The 21465-nt window shown below is 42.8% G+C and overlaps 1 protein-coding gene across 1 annotated transcript in view; it reads left to right on the forward strand.

The window, feature by feature from the left end:
* LOC140722461 (uncharacterized) overlaps positions 1-17730 on the forward strand; it is a 43287-nt gene extending 25557 nt beyond the window's left edge. Inside the window, 1 exon segment of the mRNA XM_073037200.1 lies at positions 11206-17730. Within this exon segment, the coding sequence (XP_072893301.1) occupies positions 11206-15021 (3816 nt within the window). The 3' untranslated portion in view covers positions 15022-17730.
* Positions 17731-21465: the final 3735 nt, after the last annotated feature.

Consider the following 21465-nt stretch of genomic DNA (forward strand, 5'->3'; position numbering starts at 1 on the left):
GCCCTTTAAAACCACTCCTATTCTGTGGAAGTCGAATCCGGATAAATTCACTCACAGACCGTACGGTACAAACTCTTTATTCCAAGCACCCGGGGCTTACTTAGTTAATCCCTCAAACAGGAACAGTCTGTGACTGTTCCCACCCAATCCACTAACTGACTAACAATTCCCCTTACACCACAGATATATCCATCCAGATACCCCCACACAAGACAGGCTGGAGCCAAAGATATTTACTACATGACAGGCTGGAGCCCCTAAAGACAAACTACAAAATAGTTTACAAATGGTTTACACACACAGAACAGACTGAAGCTATCCTATCTCTACATGTGAATGCGCAAGGAGATAAGCATCTTGAAACCCTAGCTAGCTACCCGCAAGAAGAAACATGGCTCAGCACATCGGTTGATCATCAGCAGTTTCTTTCAGAAAAACAGGCTGCTATTGTTTAACGAAGTGTTAGCCATTTTACAGACTTCATCCTTCCCTCCGTTTGATCATTACATTATCAACAATGCAGTAACTTTTTACAGAGAAAGCAACTGACGACAGCATTGACTTATCAGTTGGTAAAGACAGTGTATAACAGTAATTGTAACAGAGATGTGTACAACTATTAGGACATAATGCAGTATCATGCCCCACATATTACCAAACAGGCCTTCAAAGATCACCATTTCGACCCTTCAGTGAACCCGTGTAAATCCTGCCCTACTTTCTTGATGCTGTCAATCTCCTTTGCAGTGTGCTTGGAGAGGGGTGTAATGTTAGTAGATTCCTCAGGGATATAGGTGCAGCATTCTGTGTCAATAACAGCACAGGTTCCCTCTTTCTCAGCTGGGATAAACTCTAAAGCTGTACGATTCTATATGACTGTTTGCCAGATTGCAATCATTTCAGTGGATATTTCTGTTACTTGGGCCTGTGTTTCTGTCAGGGCCCCTGCAGTATTGTGGCCAGCTCCTCAAGTGCTGTATCCAAATTGATTATCTCTCGTGAATTCCTGGCTACTCCATAGGAGAGAAAAGTAATCATCCAAAATCAATCAGTCTCAGTTGTTCCTCTCGGCTGCTGGGCACCTGCAAGTATGGCCAGGATGCATGTTTCCCAGTATTGGAAGTTCCGTTTGATGGGGGCCTGAGACACCATTCCTCAAAACACTGACAGCCACAGTCATCTCTGTCTGGACCACAGGTCCTCATCTCACTTCCCCGGATGTTATTTGAGAAAGCCCAGGCTGAGAGTTCCTCACTCTGATTGAGCAGGATTACTGACATTGGAACCATAGATTTACCATGCTGTGGTATTTCAGCACAAACCCAGCAGGCCCCTAGTTCTACCTGTTTGGTATAGGTATGACAGAAAGACGGAAATGTGTTAACATGGGGGCCCCCGGATGCTGGGGTGAGCCCTCTCAAAGACATAAACAAGAACACCACTAACAACCAATACATTTTCCATTAGTCTGAGAGAGACCTTCTACTCAGTTCCTTCAGTAACATGTTTAGCGCCTAATGATATATCTACCGAGATTGCCCCTTCACTTTCACAGCTGTGGGGGTGGTCGGTAACACCTGATATGGTCCTCTCCACCGAGGTCCAAGATTCCCTTAATCCCAGTTCTTCATCAGGAAAAAAAATCCCAGGTTCCATGGTGCGGAGTAGTTCTCTTCCTTGTCAGCCTGTCATACCTGCGAATGTATGCTTGGAAAATCTTGGTTAGTTGGCATATATATTTCCCCATGTCTTCCCCTCGCGTATGAATATCCAATTTTGCTGGTAGACTTTCTGAGAGCAATGATACACAAGGTCTTAGTCCCCAGGGTGTCCTCATGGGCCGTCCATAAATGATTTCAGCTGGTCACAACCCTGTTTTCCCCTGTGGGGTAACCCTCATGTGGAACTGGGTAACGGAAGGACCTTCAACCAAGTGAGTCCAGTCTCCACTGTTAGTCTGGCCAGTTTACTCTTCAGAGTGCCATTGGCTCTCTCCACTGTGCCAGCGGCCCGAGGGTGGTGTACACAGTGGAATTGTTGCTTGATAGCTAGTTCATTACGTACGCCTTTGTTTACTTTCATCACAAAGTGTGGGTCATTGTCAGAGCTCAGCATCTCTGGCAGGCCATACCTGGGAATTATTTCCCGTAAAAATACCTTCACAACAGTCATAACAGTATTATTGGTAGTTGGAACAGCTTCAACCCATCTACTAAACACATCTATAATATCTAAGCAGTATCTATAGCAATGTACTCTAGGCAATTCAATAAAATCAACTTGTAGACACAAAAATGTCCACCTGGCAAGGGAGTCATACCTGATGTGCAGGGTACAGGTTACCAACCATTCCCTCCTTTCCCAGGTGTGTACAATTATGTATCTAATCGACCAATATTGGTAAAAACTCTGTAGGAACACAAATCTGTCCCACTGGGGAGATCCAAAAAGCTAGGTCGGGGTCTTTGGCACCCCATCTGGGACCACAGTTTTCACTCCTCCTCAGAGGTGTCCCCCTGAGAAGAACAAAACTTGAGGTAGCTGTAGAGTGGTGAGTAAGTTGTTTACAAAGGTGGCATTACTAATGGGGTGGCCAGAGGAAGTCAGGAATCCCCATGTTCCCAGAGAACCCCATAGTCATGTACAATTCCAAATGCATAACGGGAGTCTGTGTAAATGTTCCCACTTTAGTCTGTTGCTGGGATACAGGCACGAGTCAGAACAAACAGCTCAGCCTTCTGGGCGGAGACAGCTGCTTCAAAAGAGGCCTGCTCAATTACTTCACTGTCCGTCACTATCGCATCCTTTTCCTGCTGGATCCACAAAAGAGCTTCCATCCTCAGAAAACGTTGCCTCGGGATTGAGGGGATATTGTTAAATGGATGGGAGAGTCTGACCTTCTTTTGTGGTGATCCAGACAGGGGGCAGTTGGTGCGACAGACTTCTTGGCCTGAAATTGCACAGAGATGGGGTACAGCATCTTGGGATCGGTCAATATTAAAAGGTTGTCTTACCAGATATCCCGTCTTCACCTCAGACTCCCTCCCGTATTGGACTAGACCCAAGGCCATGTCTTGCCAGTCTCCCTCGGTGCTGGAGACTTGTTTCGTTAGGGTGTATGCCAGGAACCCTGGGCTCTTTGGCTTGAACCCAGTGCAAACCCTAATGGTGGTATGGGGAACTACCAGTTCTGTCTGTCACCAAAGGAAATCTGGAAATTCGGCCAGTAATGCAATACCGTCTCATCCTTTAACCTGTCTAATCACCGTGACTGGGAACTTCTGTCCGTCGAGGGGTGCATAATATTGGCTTTCCTCTGTGGCGCACCCTGTAGGGTCAAAGCACAGAGTCACTTGAGGGTCGGCTGCTGGCAGAAGGAGTGGAGTCCAAATTAAGTGCTCTCCACTTGGGGGTCGGAAACTGGGGAAGCTGCCGGTTGTTCACCTGTCAAGGGTGACAGCATTGTCTGTGCAAAGAATCTCGATTTCCAACAGACAGAGCAAGTCTCTCCATGCTAGATTACACCCCCTGTCTGGTGGTGACTGTAAATGAAACCTCACACTGGCTCCCCTGGAAATCCACCTGCAGTGGCTGGGTACGTGAATACGTACGTTCCATGCCTTCGAACCCTGACAGAGTGATTATAACGTCTGATAGCTGGAATCCCTTTTCCGATACTATTTCCTGATCGAGAGTGGTTGTGGTTGCCCTCATATCAATCATAAATGGAACTGGATTTCCAGCAACTTGCAATATTACATTGGGCTCTTCCTGAGGGTTGGCACACATGGTTGGAATCATCTTCTTGTCAGTTTCTAAACGGGTTGTTGCCCCCACCTGTCCCTTGGTAGGTTTTTGCTCCCATTTCTGTTCCTCAGATATAGCCCGCTCGCGTCCTTCTTCCCGCTGAGCATATTCAGCTTTAATATTATTTCCCATCGGGGTTGATCGGGATTCGAAAGTTGGGTCCAAATGATATGTCAAAGCTCGTCGCATTCGATTTCGATCATTGTCAGGACAATCCATATTATTTGTTTTAATCATGTTGGCTAACTTAGTTGGTAAGCATTGGAGCAGTAGGGCATTGAACTGGGGGGACAGATTCCCATCATTAAAGGCTTGGTCTCCTGTGAAGGTGCCGTAGCAGGCCACAAATCGCTCTCAACAGTCTGGTCCCAATTCCCCAGGCTTAGGTTTGCATTCAGGTACTTTAGTGATGTTTACAGGTTGCTGGAGAGCCCTTTCCAAGGCTTGAATAATCTGGTCTGTCTGTTCATTCTCATTATGGTTTCTCGCCTGTAACTCCTGATAGGTTTCGTATCTCAATTCTGCCTTCCATTTCCATCCCTCAGCAGCTGAGAGAATCATGCAGCAGAGACCGAATAAATCTTGAGGAGTCACATTAAACATTTGTGTAGTACTGTGGACACACTGAGCAAACTGTGCTGGTTTTTCTTTTCTCTCTGGGGCCTGATTCATGATCACTATCATTTCTTGAGGCTTCCAGGGTGCATACACAGGAATCACTGAGGGCTGTCCCTCCTGCTAGTCCTAGGGGGAGCATTTGCTACTGCTGTTCAGGAGGATTTAAGCTAATGTGGCAGGGGGATAGGAACAAGTGCAGAGAGACAGAGGGGTGTAAAATGAGAGTAGAAGCAAAATGTCGTAAGGTGAAAAGTAAAAGTGGCAGGCAGTCAAATCCAGGGACAAAAATCAAAAAGGGCCACTTTTCAACATAATTGTATAAGGGCTAAGAGTGTTGTAAAAACAAGCCTGAAGGTTTTGTGTGTCAATGCAAGGAGCATTCGTAATAAGGTGGATGAATTGAATGTGCAGATAGTTATTAATGAATATGATATAGTTGGGATCACAGAGACATGGCTCCAGGGTGACCAAGGATGGGAGCTCAACATCCAGGGATATTCAATATTCAGGAGGGATAGACAGGAAAGAAAAGGAGGTGGGATAGCGTTGCTGATTAGAGAAGAGATTAATGCAATAGAAAGGAAGGATTAGCCTGGAGGATGTGGAATCGATATGGGTAGAGCTGTGTAACACTAAGGGGCATAAAACACTGGTGGAATTTGTGTACAGGCCACCTAACAGTAGTAGTGAAGTTGGGGATGGCATTAAACAGGAAATTAGAAATGCGTGCAAAAAAGGAACAGCAGTTATAATGGGTGACTTCAATATACATATAGATTGGGTGAATCAAATTGGTAAGGGTGCTGAGGAAGAGGATTTCTGAGAACGTGTGCGGGATGGTTTTCTGAACCAACATGTCGAGGAACCAACTAGAGAGCAGGCCATTCTAGACTGGGTATTGAGCAATGAGGAAGGGTTAATTAGCAATCTTGTCATGCGAGGCCCCTTGTGTAAGAGTGACCATAATATGGTGGAATTCTTCATTAAGATGGAGAGTGACATAGTTAATTCAGAAACAAAGGTTCTGAACTTAAAGAAGGGTAACTTTGAAGGTATGAGACGTGAATTAGCTAAGCTAGACTGGCAAATGATACTTAAAGGGTTAATGGTGGATATGCAATGACAAGCATTTAAAGATTGCATGGATGAACTATAACAAGTGTTCATCCCAATTTGGCAAAAGAATAAACCAGGGAAGGTAGTGCACCCGTGGCTGACAAGGGAAATTAGGGATAGTAAATTAGCCAGAAAAAGTGGCATAACTGAGAACTGGGAGAAATTCAGAGTCCAGCAGAGGAGGTCAAAGGGCCTAATTAGGAAAGGGAAAAAAGATTATAAAAGAAAGCTGGCAGAGAACATAAAAACTGACTGTAAATCTTTTATAGATATGTGAAAAGAAAAAGATTGGTTAAGACAAATGTAGGTCGCTTACAGTCGGAAACAGGTGAATTTATCATGGGGGACAAGGATATGGCAGACCAAGTGAATAACAAACTTTGGTTCTGTCTTCACTAAGGAGGACATAAATAATCTTCTGGAAATAGTAGGGGACTGAGATGGAGGAACTGAGGGAAATACATGTTAGTAGGGAAGTGGTGTTAGGTAAATTGAAGGGATTAAAGGCAGATAAATCCCCAGGGCAAGATGGTCTTCATCCCAGAGTGCTTAAGGAAGTAGCTCAAGAAATAGTGGATGCATTACTGATAATTTTTCAAAACTCCTTAGATTCTGGATTAGTTCCTGAGGATTGGAAGGTGGCTAATGTGACCCCACTTTTTAAAAAAGGAGGGAGAGAGAAACCGGGGAATTATAGATGGGTTAGCCTGACATTGGCTGTGGGGAACGTGCTAGAGTCGGTTATCAAAGATGTGATAATAGCACATTTGGAAAGAGGTCAAATCATCCGACAAAATCAGCGTGGATTTGTGAAAGGAAAATCATGTCTGATGAATCTTAATAGAATTTTTTGAAGATGTAACTAGTGGAGTGGATGGGGAAAACCAGTAGATGTGGTATATTTGGATTTTCAAAAGGCTTTTGACAAGGTCCCACACAGGAGATTAGTGTGCTAACTTGAGCACACGGTATTGGGGGTATGGTATTGATGTGGATAGAGAATTGGTTGGCAAACAGGAAGCAAAGAGTGGGAATAAACAGGATCTTTTCAGATTGGCAAGCAGTCAGCAGTGGGGTACTGCAAGGATCAGTGCTGGGACCCCAGTTGTTTACAATATATATTAATGATTTAGACGAGGCAATTAAATGCAGGATCTCCAAGATTGTGGATGACACGAAGCTGGGCGGCAGTGTTAGCTGTGAGGAGGATGCTAAGAGGATCCAGGGTGACTTGGCTAGGTTAGGTGAGTGGGCAAATTCAAGGCAGATGCAATTTAATGTGGATAAATGTGACGTTATTCACTTTGGCCTACTCCTGCATCTATTTTTTATGTTTCTATGTGTGGAATATTAAAATCTCCCACAATCACAACCTTGTGCTTACTACAAGTATCTGCTATCTCCTTACAAATTTGCTCCTCCAATTCTCGCTCCCGATTAGGTGGTCTATGATACCACTCTATAAGTGTCACTACACCTTTCCCATTCCTCAATTCCACCAAAAAAGGCTCCCTAGACGAGCCCTGTAATCTATCCTGTCAAAGCACTGCTGTAATATTTTCTCAGACAAGCAATGCAACTCCTGCCCCTCCAATTCTATCACACCTGAAGCAACGAAATCCAGGAATATTTAGTTGCCAATCACACCCCTCCTGCTACCATGTTTCTCTAATAAATACAACATCATATTTCCAGTTATCAATCCATGCTCTAAGCTCATCTACATTATCTACCTTTCTTACAATGCTCCTAGCATTAAGATAGATGCATTTAAGAAACTCTCCACCTCTTCCTCTCTGTTTATCCCTAACTGTGCAAACAACTTTATTATCTTTTTTTTCCTTCTTTTTTTCCATCTTCGGTCTGAGCGCTCCTACATCAGGGAGGAAGTTCAAATCAGCTCCGTGTTAAATGTTTAACCATCACGGTGACTGAAGGCAGCTGCAGGTTTATGAGGGACTGTTACTGTCAGATTCTGCAGTTCTTGTGGCTGCTCATCGCACCCGGGACTGAACCCTGGTCACTGAGCATTGGAGGAGTCTGTTCTACCGATGTTAGCCTTAAACTAGACTGGTGTTTAATATTGTGGATCTGTGAAAGATAAATCAGTTCTTTGTCAAATCCCGTGTCTCAGGTACTTACTGTCTCTACCACACTCACAATGTACACAAGAAACACCACTCGGCCCATCTTGTCCCTGCCCATGTTTCTGTTCCATATCAGTATATGAAAATCTATCCCTGCCGTTCCCGTCTCACTCTCCCTGAGATGACAGGTTGCAACTAGTCACCTCTCCATGGGATAGGAGATTTCCCGTAAATTTCATAGAAACATAGAAATCTACAACACATTACAGATGCTTTGGCCCACATTGCTGTGCCGACCATGTAACTTACTCTAGAAACTGCTTAGAATTACCCTACCACATAGCCACCTATTTTCCTAAGCTCCATGTACCTATCTGAGAGTCTCTTAAAAGACCCTATTGTATCCGGCTCTGTCACTGTTGCTGTCAGTGCATTCCACACACACACCACTCTTTGCTTATAAAAACTTATGAATGACACCTCCCCTGTACCTACTTCCCCCTTGTGTTAGCCATTTCAGCCCTGGGCTGAAATTAATACACCTGCATGATTTTCTCCAGGGTGAATAAGACGATGAGCTCTCTGTGGTTTTGACGTTCTCTCTCTCTCTCTCGATCTCTCTCAGTAAAAGAACCTGCGGTCTCGCAATTCAATGCACCTCTTAAGCCTGACAGCAGACTAGCGAGTGAATCTTCGATGGTGCAGAGTCAGAAACCGAAGTGTTGCCAGCCTGAGTCAGGGGCTCCAGAGAGAGATGGGGTTCAGAGGAGGAGGACGAATAAGACCAGCACGATGTGGTTAAAAGTGAAAGATTAGAAGTATTTGGAAACTGGTTGATCAAAAAAAAAGGTGGTTAATTAAAAAAGGAGGAATTCAGCATTAGTACTCTTTTCCATAGATGCTGCCTTACCTGCTGAGTTCCTCCAGCATTTTGTGCCTGTTGCTTGTTCTACCTCCTCTTGTTCTGGACATTTTTACCCGTGAGAACATGTTTTGTCCCATTTTCTCTGGGTACTTAATGATGGCAAATACCTTTGTCCTGGGCAGCAAGTAGCTTTCACATCCCAAATGTGCCAGGCTCCAATGAGACAGACTACTGCCCTTCCCTTCATATTCATTGGCATTACCATCACTGAGTTCACCACTGTCAGTCATTGGGGGAGGCTTCAGGGGAATACAGAAACTGGTGATACTTGTGTGTATTCTGGTGTTGCAAAAGTTGCTGGAGAATTTGCAAGTGGGAAGAAGTGGAGTGATATTTGAAAATCTGACTTTTTAAAGTGTAATTTAGCAAGCAAGCCACATATAGACAATATGCAAAAGCTTTGGTGAGAAAATCCTTCATTACCCATTACAGGCCTGCTACATAGGTTGTGTGAGAGTGCAGATGAACTCGATCAAACCCAGAGGAGATCAAAGTTCCTATCGACCGCGATTTGCCAGCTGTGAAAATGAATATATCTCTATATATAATTCACTGTGCACATGTTGTCACTGGGTAAAAATGCACAGTACAAGATTCATGTGCACACTGGTTATTACAAATTAGAGGGAATATTGGAGGGAAGGAGGGGAGACCAGTGTCCCTGATGCCCTCACCTACAAGATGTGCATCCAGCTTCAGCTTGTAACCCTGCACTTTAAGGTGTTGGATCTTGAAATGGGTGAATTCCAGATCATCCAGCAGTAGGAGGGGGTGAAAGATATGACATGAAGAGAGGTGAGTTACACCCAAGGTGCAGGACACCGGAAACTGGGTGAGAGTCAGGAAGGAGAATGAGGTTAAATAGCCATCGCAGAGTACTCCAATGGCCATGCCCGGACAACAACAAGTGGAACACTTTGGAAACTGTTGGGGGGAGGAAAGTCAAAGGGCTGATAAGTGGATTTGTTAGTTAGGGGAACAGAACAACAGGCAACTAATATCTTAGTGGTAAGGCTTACTAGAGGTAGTGGGGGTTGGGGCTGATATGGTTAAAGTAAGTTGTAGGGGGAATGGGAGCCAGAAAGACAGAACAGATAGTGGAGATGGTGAATTGAATTGACTTTATTATGCACACCCTTCATATGGATGAGGAGTAGAAATATTTACGTAACATTACTGTCTAAATGTGCAATGTGTAATTGAAATTGATTTATAATAATTAGTTTGTATATAGGACAGTCAAGAAAGCATAGAAATCAATTAATCAGTCTGATGGCCTGGTGGAAGATGATGTCCCGGAACCTGTTGGTCCTTTTGCTGTGGTACCGGTTCCTGGATGGCAGTGGCAGGAACAGTTTGTGGTTGTGGTGAATTTGGTTCCCGATATCCTTTGGGCCCTTTTTATAAAAAATCCATACCCCTACCATCCAGGCTCCCATCCAAACTTCTTTTAAACGGTGAAACGGAGCTCATATTCACCACTTGTGCTGGCATCTCATTCCACACTCTCACAACCATTTCAGTAAAGAGCTTTTCCACATGTTCCCATTAAATTTTCACCTTCCCCACTTACCCCTGACCTCTGGTTGTCATCCCACCCAACCTCAGTGGAAAAAGCTGCTTGCATTTATTTACCCAATCTTCTCCCTCATCATTTTGTATACGTCCAACAAATCCTCAAAGCAATGTATAATTTCTGTGTTTATGTTTAGAACTTTTTTAGGTGTATAAGATGATGAGGGGTATTGAACGTGTGGATAGCCAGAGGATTTTTCCCAGGGCTGAAATGTCTAACACGAGGGAGCAGAGTTTTCAGGTGCTTGGAAATAGATACCAACGGGATGTCGGGTAAGTTTTCTACACAGAGACTGGTGGGCGCATGGAATGCACTGCCGGCTTTTTCGGTGAGAGTGTTTCAGTTACTGTGGGGCCAGGCAGCTCAGTGGGAACAGGGAATAATACCAATGGAGAGAGTCAAACTGAGCCAAGTCACAGATTGGCGATGGCAGAAATGCCCCATTCTTAGAGAGACAGGAAGAACATCAGACAGTTTGATGATCATTCCAGATACCAGCACTGTGCCCAGTCAGGAGATGATTTCTCTCACCAACTTGGGTTCAACCTCACTGTAACAGTGTGATGTCAGATCACACCTTGACAACTCAAGTGATTTCATCTGAAATGTTGTCCTACACCCATTGATGGATTTTGTAAATCTTTTTACAGGTTAAAAATGACAAGGAATTTGTCTACGGGAATCCCGAACACAACACACCAGTTTTGCTGTCTCTGTCCAGATACTTAAGAAGAGGAGCAAGAGATTCACACAATCATCCTTCCTGCTCAGACTGTGGGGAGGGATTTACTCAATCATCTGACCGACTGGCACGCCCGTCATTTCAAACAGGTGGGGAACCCATTCATCTGCTCAGACAGTGGGAATAGATACAGTTGGACATTTCATCTGAAGGGACATCACCAAGTTGACACTGGGGCAAGGCCATTCACCTATCCTGTGTGTGGGAAGGGATTCAGTCGGTCTTTCCACCTGTGGACACACCAGTCAGTTCACACCACACTGGGCAGAAGCTGGTCATCTGCTGAATTTGTGGGGAAGGATTCACTCGGTCATATGACCTAATGGCTCATCAGCGAGTTCACACCGGGGAGCGGCCATTCACCTGCTCAGACTGTGGGAAGGGGTTCACTCAGTCATCTCATCTGAAGGTACATCAGCGAGTTCACACCGGGGAGCGGCCGTTCACCTGCTCAGACTGTGGGAAGGGATTCACTCGGTCATCTGACCTAATGGCTCACCAGCAAGTTCACACCAGAGAGCGGCCGTTCACCTGCTCAGAGTGTGGGAAGGGATTCACTCAGTCATCTAATCTGAAGGTACATCAGCGAGTTCACACCGGGGAGCGGCCGTTCACCTGCTCAGAGTGTGGGAAGGGGTTCACTCAGTCATTTAATCTGAAGGTACATCAGAGAGTTCACACTGGAGAGAGGCCATACACCTGCTCAGACTGTGGGAAGGGATTCATTCTGTCATCTGAACTGAAGGTACATCAGCGAGTTCACACTGGGGAGAGGCCGTTCACCTGCTCAGACTGTGGGAAGGGATTCACTCAGTCATCTGTCCTGAAGGCACATCAGAGAGTTCATACTGGGGAGAGGCCATTTACCTGCTCAGACTGTGGGAAGGGATTCACTTCGTCATCTGAACTGAAGGTACATCAGCGAGTTCACACTGGGGAGAGGCCATTCACCTGCTCAGTCTGTGGGAAAGGATTCACTCAGTCATTTAAACTGAAAATACATCAGCGAGTTCACACTGGAGACCGGCCATTCACCTGCTCAGATTGTGGGAAGAGATTCACACTGTCAGCCCACCTACGAGTACACAGGTCAGTTCACACTGGGGAGAGGCCGTTCACCTGCTCAGATTGTGGGAAGGGATTCCCTTGCTCATCCCAACTGAGGGTACATCAGCGAAATCACACTGGCGAGAGGCCATTCACCTGCTCAGACTGTGGAAAGGGATTCACTCAGTCATCTGAACTGAAGGTACATCAGAGAGTTCACACCGGGGAGCGGCCATTCACCTGCTCAGACTGTGGGAAGGGGTTCACTCAGTCATCTAATCTGAAGGTACATCAGCGAGTTCACACCGGGGAGCGGCCGTTCACCTGCTCAGACTGTGGGAAGGGATTCACTCGGTCATCTGACCTAATGGCTCACCAGCAAGTTCACACCAGGGAGCGGCCGTTCACCTGCTCAGAGTGTGGGAAGGGATTCACTCAGTTATCTAATCTGAAGGTACATCAGCGAGTTCACACCGGGGAGCGGCCGTTCACCTGCTCAGAGTGTGGGAAGGGGTTCACTCAGTCATTTAATCTGAAGGTACATCAGAGAGTTCACACTGGAGAGAGGCCATACACCTGCTCAGACTGTGGGAAGGGATTCATTCTGTCATCTGAACTGAAGGTACATCAGCGAGTTCACACTGGAGAGAGGCCGTTCACCTGCTCAGACTGTGGGAAGGGATTCACTCGGTCATCCACCCTAATGGCTCACCAGCGAGTTCACACTGGAGAGAGGCCGTTCACCTGCTCTGATTGTGGGAAAGGATTTACTTGCTCAGATAAACTGAAGTTACATCAGCGAGTTCACACTGCGGAGAGGCCGTTCACCTGCTCAGACTGTGGGAAGGGATTCACTCAGTCATCTGTCCTGAAGGCACATCAGAGAGTTCATACTGGGGAGAGGCCATTTACCTGCTCAGACTGTGGGAAGGGATTCACTTCGTCATCTAAACTGAAGGTACATCAGAGAGTTCACACTGGGGAGAGGCCGTTCACCTGCTCAGACTGTGGGAAGGGATTCACTTCGTCATCTAAACTGAAGGTACATCAGAGAGTTCACACTGGGGAACGACCGTTCACCTGCTCAGACTGTGGGAAGGGATTCATTCGGTCATCTGAACTGAAGGTACATCAGCGAGTTCACACTGGGGAGCGGCCATTCACCTGCTCAGATTGTGGGAAGAGATTCACACTGTCAGCCCACCTACGAGCACACAGGTCAGTTCACACTGGGGAGAGGCCGTTCACCTGCTCAGACTGTGGGAAGGGATTCCCTTGCTCATCCCAACTGAGGGTACATCAGCGAAATCACACTGGCGAGAGGCCATTCACCTGCTCAGACTGTGGAAAAGGATTCACTCAGTCATCTGAACTGAAGGTACATCAGAGAGTTCACACCGGGGAGCGGCCATTCACCTGCTCAGACTGTGGGAAGGGGTTCACTCAGTCATCTCATCTGAAGGTACATCAGCGAGTTCACACCGGGGAGCGGCCGTTCACCTGCTCAGACTGTGGGAAGGGATTCACTCGGTTATCTGACCTAATGGCTCACCAGCGAGTTCACACCAGGGAGCGGCCGTTCACCTGCTCAGAGTGTGGGAAGGGATTCACTCAGTCATCTAGTCTGAAGGTACATCAGCGAGTTCACACCGGGGAGCGGCCGTTCACCTGCTCAGAGTGTGGGAAGGGGTTCACTCAGTCATTTAATCTGAAGGTACATCAGAGAGTTCACACAGGAGAGAGGCCATACACCTGCTCAGACTGTGGGAAGGGATTCATTCTGTCATCTGAACTGAAGGTACATCAGCGAGTTCACACTGGAGAGAGGCCGTTCACCTGCTCAGACTGTGGGAAATGATTTACTTGCTCAGATAAACTGAAGTTACATCAGCGAGTTCACACTGGGGAGAGGCCGTTCACCTGCTCAGACTGTGGGAAGGGATTCACTCAGTCATCTGTCCTGAAGGCACATCAGAGAGTTCATACTGGGGAGAGGCCATTTACCTGCTCAGACTGTGGGAAGGGATTCACTTCGTCATCTAAACTGAAGGTACATCAGAGAGTTCACACTGGGGAACGACCGTTCACCTGCTCAGACTGTGGGAAGGGATTCATTCTGTCATCTGAACTGAAGGTACATCAGCGAGTTCACACTGGGGAGAGGCCGTTCACCTGCTCAGACTGTGGGAAAGGATTCACTCAGTCATTTAAACTGAAAATACATCAGCGAGTTCACACTGGAGAGCGGCCATTCACCTGCTCAGATTGTGGGAAGAGATTCACACTGTCAGCCCACCTACGAGCACACAGGTCAGTTCACACTGGGGAGAGGCCGTTCACCTGCTCAGAATGTGGTAAGGGATTCACTCAGTCATCCACCCTAATGGCTCACCAGTCAGTTCACACTGCGGAGAGGCCGTTCACCTGCTCAGAATGTGGTAAGGGATTCACTCAGTCATACACCCTACTGGTTCACCAGCGGCTTCACACCGTGGAGCGGCCGTTCACCTGTTCGGACTGTGGGAAGGGATTCACTTGCTCATCTAAACTGAAGGTACATCAGAGAGTTCACACCGGGGAGTGGCCGTTCACCTGCTCAGACTGTGGGAAGGGATTCACTCTGTCATCTAAACTGAAGGTACATCAGAGAGTTCACACTGGAGAGAGGCCGTTCACCTGCGCAGACTGTGGGAAGGGATTCACTCAGTCATCCACCCTAATGGCTCACCAACGAGTTCACACTGGGGAACGGCCGTTCACCTGCTCAGACTGTGGGAAGGGATTCACTCGGTCATCTGACCTGAAGGTACATTGGAGAGTTCACACTGGGGAGAGGCCGTTCATCTGCTCAGAATGTGGGAAGGGATTCATTCAATCTAGCGATCTGAAGGTACATCAGCGAGTTCACACCAGAGAGAGGCCATTCACTTGCTCAGAATGTGGGAAGGGATTCACTCGGTCATCCACCCTAATGGCTCACCAGCGAGTTCACACTGGGGAGCGGCCGTTCACCTGCTCAGACTGTGGGAAGGGATTCACTCAGTCCTCCAACCTACTAGCACACCGGTCAGTTCATACTGGGGAGAAGCCATTCACCTGCTGAAGCCTGAATTATACCTCTGCATAGACGCTATGCCGTTGTGAGCATTTCTACTTGTGAGTTCGTGTGTCTGTGTCACTCTGCCAAAACGCTAGTTGGTGTTGGGTTCTGTGCTACTGTGTTGAATTGACTCGTGTTGAGTTGGGAACAATGGCGACTGCTGACTACGTCTTGTTGGAGTTGAAGCTAATCAATGTTGCAGAAGCGTTACTTCTATTGAAATTACTGCAACGCAGAAAAATGACAAGTTTTCCCATTACTTTGTGCAGTCCGCGATGTCCAAAGCAATGTTGGTGGAAATTTGTTTGCACGATTTTGATGCCATTTTCAAGTTTTTATTGTCTGCCAATGAAGAGTCGTGCACATGTACATATTTTCTGACTACCTCACCTAACCTCTCGTTGATGTGGTCCACCTTCCAACTTCGAAGCGACAGGAAATGCATAGGAGGAAACTGGCTGCTGCCAAGTGGACCAATCACAGTTCTTGCAGTCTGTGTTGCCACGACGTGTAGCTACATTTGTGGGAATGTGCGCGTTAGGCTACATTAGGTGAAGGACTCTCATGGAGGCGCTACATGGAGTAGGTTGCATTCCGGCTTTGCTCCGTTCATTTTAAATTTACTTACCACCCCTTTAATATCTTTATCAAAGTGTTTATAACACTTTTATATGTTTGAATTTGAATTTTAATCGACTGAAATGGCTTACAGAGGAAGAAAGTCATTAGCCGAAGGCAAGGGAACCGGCAGTGAAAATGGAAAGAAAGAAGATGTCTTTGAACAGCCTAAAAAGTTTCAACTTACTTTACTGGCTATCTAGAATCTTTTGGATGAAGAACTTGATAAAAGATTTATTACCTTGGAATTATGGTTAAAGGAGAGTGAAGGTACATTGGCAACACTTGAAAAGAAGAACGAAAAACAGCAGCGGCAAATTTCAGAGCTTATTAAAGCTGGGAAACAGAGAGATCGCAAATTGAATTCTTTGGAAATGAAATGAAGTTCAACCACTCAAACCCTGGAGCAGAACAAAATCAAGATTACTGATTTGGAGAGTCGAAGCCACAGACTGAATTTGTGAATAATAGACTCAGTGAGGACGTTGAGAGCCGGGATCTTACTCAGTTTTTTTCTCAATTCTTCATCTCATTTTTCAATCTTTTTTATTGGTTTCCAAATAAAGAATATACAAATCAGAAGAGGAGTTTAACAAGTAGATAATATAAAAAAACATATAAACAGCATATAATGTCAATATCAAATAGATAAAATGCTTCCTCTGGAATAATCCCAAAAATTGCTGTAAGTGGATTACGTTGAACATCCGCATCTATAACTTTAGATAATATTCCAAACACATCCCACCAAATATTATTTAAACTTAACACATGAACAAAACATATGAGTTAGAGTAGCCACTTCTGCGTTACATCTGTCACAAACAGGGCTTATATTAGGAAAAAATGTGCCAATTTATCTTTGGACATATGGGCCCTGTGTACTATCTTAAAAATTCTTAATGGAGGTCTTTGGCTCGGAGGTATTTTCTTCCCTTCCTGCACTCAACCGCACACATCGGGCGCTGAAACCAAAACCACGTCATGTAATTCTTCGATGTCACAATGTGAATACTAAGGAGCACTTCATTCGGATTGCTCATCAGAAAGGAGTTACTGAGCATGAGAATCTTAAGTTTCATTTTGTTGAAGATTTTTGTCCTGAGGTGATGCAAGAAAGATTGCATTTTAAAATGGTGATGTCAGAATTATATCAGAGGAATCTTTGTCCAGCATTGTTATATCCCTTTCACCTAAGGGTTGCTCTGCCCAATAAATCATTCAAATGCTTTAAATCCGTGAATGAAGCAAAACAATTTCTCAAAGAGGTAAGCTTGAACGCAGATGTCTAATGTTTTGAAGATCAACATTTGAGCTTGGATGTCTCTGAAATTTACCATTCCTTTATGTCTGTGTGTATCTGGTTTATTAGTTAACAGCCAGCTTATAGATTTGGACACTTCAGAACTTTGCCCTTGGGTTGATTACAGTCGTACTGTGTTTTGACATTCGGATGTTTATGATGTTTCCATGTTAAAGTTTCTTTCTTTTTCCTTCATTGTTTTACTTTTTTTATTTTTAATTGTTTGCTTTTGAAAATCATTATGACTTTGATATGCTGATTATTTCCTTTTTCTTGAAATATTATTAAGTTTGTATTTTGTGTCATTTTTTAAGACCTTTTCTTTTAAAATGGTCTGCAATTGGCTGTTTTTCTCTAACATCTGCTTGACATTCCTCTCGTAATATTTTGACTATGGGTGGTTTGTTTTTTATTGTTTTAAATTTGGAGATCTGCCTCAAGGGAGACGGGGGTAGGGAGGTTCTTAGATAGTTGTCTGGCTGTCTATTGGCCAGGTGTTCGGTCTTTGTGGGTGGGGTGGTAGGACTATTTTTAGTCTAGTATTTTTCTTTTGGGCTGAATTGAAACTACAAAAATGTCTGTATTGTCGTAACTTCCGTTTCCTCTTTAAACTATTTTCCCTCCTCCTGATTCGTGAGTTTCCTATGCATTGTGGTTAACCCTTTACATACTACATTGTTTATTTAAGGAAAATGGATATTATTAATTAATTTTGTCATTATTAATTTTGTTTCATGGAATACGAACGGTTTGAATCATCCAATTAAATGGAAGAAGATTTTTAGAGTTTTTCATAGACTGAATGCTCAGATTATTTTTGCGCAGAAGACATGTGAGTAAGGAGGATAATCAGCACTTATTTAGGTTTTGGAAATGCCAACAGTTTCACTCTAACTCATCGACTGAGGTGAAAGGTGTTTCTTTTTTTTATATAGACTCCTAGATTTCATTTGTTCACTATGATACAATTTCAGACCAATATGATAGACTTCTATTAAACACCGGTTAACTTTATAACAATAAATTAGTTTTGGTTAATATTTATGCACTTAATACTGACTATCCTGAATTCCTTAAGCACTTTTTTGCATTTCTTCCCAATTTAAATGAATATATGGTAATAATGGGTGGAGATTTTAATTGTTGTCTGAAACGTATGATGGATAAGTCTGTGCCTAATCAGGTACTTACAAACAAATCTGCTATTTTTATTAATTCCTTCTCAGTTGACTCTGGAATTTTAGAAATTAGGAGGTTTTTACATCCTAATGAAAAAGAGTTCTCTTTTTTCTCATGTATATCATAATTACTCTAGATTCCTTTACATCTTTATTGATTCTCGATTAGTTTCATTTGTCACTGCCTGTGAATATGATACAATTGCCATTTCCGATCATGCACCTTTGAAATTATCAGTTAAGTTAACTGATGTAACCTTTGGTACTAAACAATGGCGGTTCAACTCTATTTTACTTCAGGGCTTAAATTTTATTAATTTCATTAAAGGACAGATTGCCTTTTTCTTTTCAACTAACTCAACGGAAGAAATTTTCAGTGGGATATCACGTGATGCCTTTAAAACATATATCCGAGGGTAAATTATTTCACACTCTGCTGGATTGAAGAATCAAATTAATAATGAAATACGTACATTGGTTGATAAGATTAAAGAAATTGATAGAAAATATTCTATTGCTCCCAATTTGAAGCTTTATAAAGAGAGAGTTGAACTTCAGATGCAACATCATTTGTTATTAACATCCCCGATTGAAAATCAGTTACTTAAAACTAAGGGTCATTTTATATATTTGGTGACATATTAGGTAAATTATTGGCTAACCAATTAAAAGCTGCTTTGGCAAAACTTCAGATTAATAGGGTTCGTAAACGGATGGTACTTTGACGGTTGACCATGATGAAATTAATTTTTTTCAAGAATTTTATACCAATTTATACCAATCAGAATTTCCTGATGATTCTACCATAATGCATGAATTTTTAAGGAAATTAAATATTCTGAAATTATCAGTTGATGAACGTTTAGTATTAGACACACCCATTACTGAAGAGGAAATAAAGAATGCAATTTATTCATTGAATTCTGGTAAAGCACGTGGTCGGGATGAGTATACAGCTGAATTTTTAAAATCTTTTTCCGATTTACTTTCTCCCTGGTTAGGTAAAAATTTTTAAAGATTCTTTATTTGTATGTAAGTTACCACAAACTTTTTATGAAGCATCTATTTATTTAATTCCTAAAAATGATAAAAATCTCACTGAATGTGCATCAGATTTGTGATATCTTTGAGAATGTTGAATCTAAAATCCTTTCTCAAATATTAGCAATTAGATGGGTGAAGATATTGCCACAAATTGTCTCCAAGCATCAGACAGGATTTATTAAAAATTATTATACACATTGTAATGTTTGGAGGTTAATGAACATTGTATAGACTACTTTATCTAAGACTCCAGAACGTGTTTTCTCGCTCGATGCCGAGAAGGCGTTTGATACATTTGAATGGGAATATTTGTTTAAAATTCTTGAGAAACTTAATTTTAGTCCAAAATTTATATCTTGGATCCAATTGATATAACATATATCTTTGGCTTCTGTTTCACTAATGATCAGAGATCCCCTTTCTTTAGGCTTTTCCAAGGTACTAGTCAAGGCTGTCCTTTGAAACCCTTACTATCAGATATTAGCCTGGAGACCTTGGCAATTGCTATTCGTGATTCACCCAGTATATTTGGTGTTACTCATGGGAATGGGACGCGTAAAGTATCACTATATGCAGATGACCTTTCGCTATATATTTCTAATCCAGAGAAATCCATTCCTGCAGTAATAACACAACTTGCTCAGTTTAGTAGTTTTTCTGCTTATAACCTGAATCTTAATAAAAGTGTGCTCTCTCCATTAAATATGCAAGTCTCAATTTATAGACAGTCACCATTTAGATTGCTTGCTGATTATTTTATTTATTTGGGTGTTAAAATTACTAAGAAGCACAACGATTTATTTAAAGTTAATGTTTACCCTTAATTGATCATGCTAAACAATTGTTTACTAAATGGTCCCCATTATCCTTATCCTTGATTGGCTCCATTAATGCTATTAAGAGGATTATTTTACCTAAATATCAGTACCTATTTCAGGTGGTATCAATTTTTATCTCTAACTTTTTTATATACTATTGATTCTAAAATTTCTGCATATATATGGCAGAATAGAAATCCCAGGTTATATTAGAAATATTTACAGAAATCAAAAAAAGGAAGGCGGCTTGGTTTTGCCGGATCCTAGATTTTATTATTGGGAATTAATATTCGATATTTAACGTTTTGCACACAAGAGTTGGATGAACCTTGAGCGGGAGTCTCGACCGAAGTTTTCATTGGCTTCTATTTTACGGGCTGTGCTTTCCTTTGCACTTACTAAATTTAATAAGCAAATGGTAATTCCAATAATTAAGCATACAATAGGAATATGGTTTCAATGTTGGCAATTTTTTGGACCAAATAAATATATACTGTCAAGTTCTATGACATCTATTTTTTTCTTTCAACCATTTAGAATTGATCAAGCTTTTCTTTTATGGAAAACAAAGGGAATATCATGTTTTCGTGATTTATTTATGGATAATCTTTTATGGCTTTTGAACAGTTTTCTAATAAAAAATAATTTGCCTGGATCACTCTTTTTCAGATATTTACAGATTAGAAACCTTTGAAGGTTATTTTGCCTTCCGTTCTGACATCACATCAAATTGAAGTTACGGAAAAAAATAAGTTTAAATCCAGATCAGAAGAGTTTAATATCATTTATTTAGATTTAATTATGAAAATACGCTTAGATACTTCTGATAAAATTAAGAATGAGTGGGAAAGATAACTTGGGATACCTTTACCTATACAGAAATGGGAGAAAGTTCTGGAACTAGAAAATACCTCTTCAGTGTGTGTCAGACATGCCTTCATGCAATTTAAGGTGGTTCATCGGGCTCGTATGTCCAAGGATAAGTCCTCTTCTAAAAAAAATATTGGAATGGTATTTTGAGATATTATCTCAGTAGTTCTGTGTATTGATTTACAACCACATCCTATTACCGCAAATTTTGGAGGACCGGTGATAGACTATAGTCATTTATCCTCGTCAGCTTGTCGTCTAATTGCATTTGTTACATTAATAACCATCAGATCTACTTTACTTAAATGGAAAGATTCCAATCTCCCTACTACATTTGAATGGTTTTCCCAAACCATAGCATGTCTAAACTTGGAAAAAATTAGGAGTGGTACTGTGGTTCCTTCGGTTGAATCTGAAGAGACTTTGAGGCCATTTATTCAATTTTTTCATATTATGTAAGTTGACCCTTTCCGAATCTTGTGTAATAAGTTTTTGTTCATGTTCAGAGGAGCGGAGTTAACGCCAAATAATTTCAGCCGTTGTAATATGACAGCCCAATTTTGTCTGTTTTTTTTAGTTTAGTGTTTTTTTCTAGTTTACGATTTTTTTCTCCTTA

Source organism: Hemitrygon akajei, unplaced genomic scaffold (genome assembly GCF_048418815.1).
Source record: "Hemitrygon akajei unplaced genomic scaffold, sHemAka1.3 Scf000077, whole genome shotgun sequence".
In the NCBI taxonomy this organism is placed as follows: domain Eukaryota; kingdom Metazoa; phylum Chordata; class Chondrichthyes; order Myliobatiformes; family Dasyatidae; genus Hemitrygon; species Hemitrygon akajei.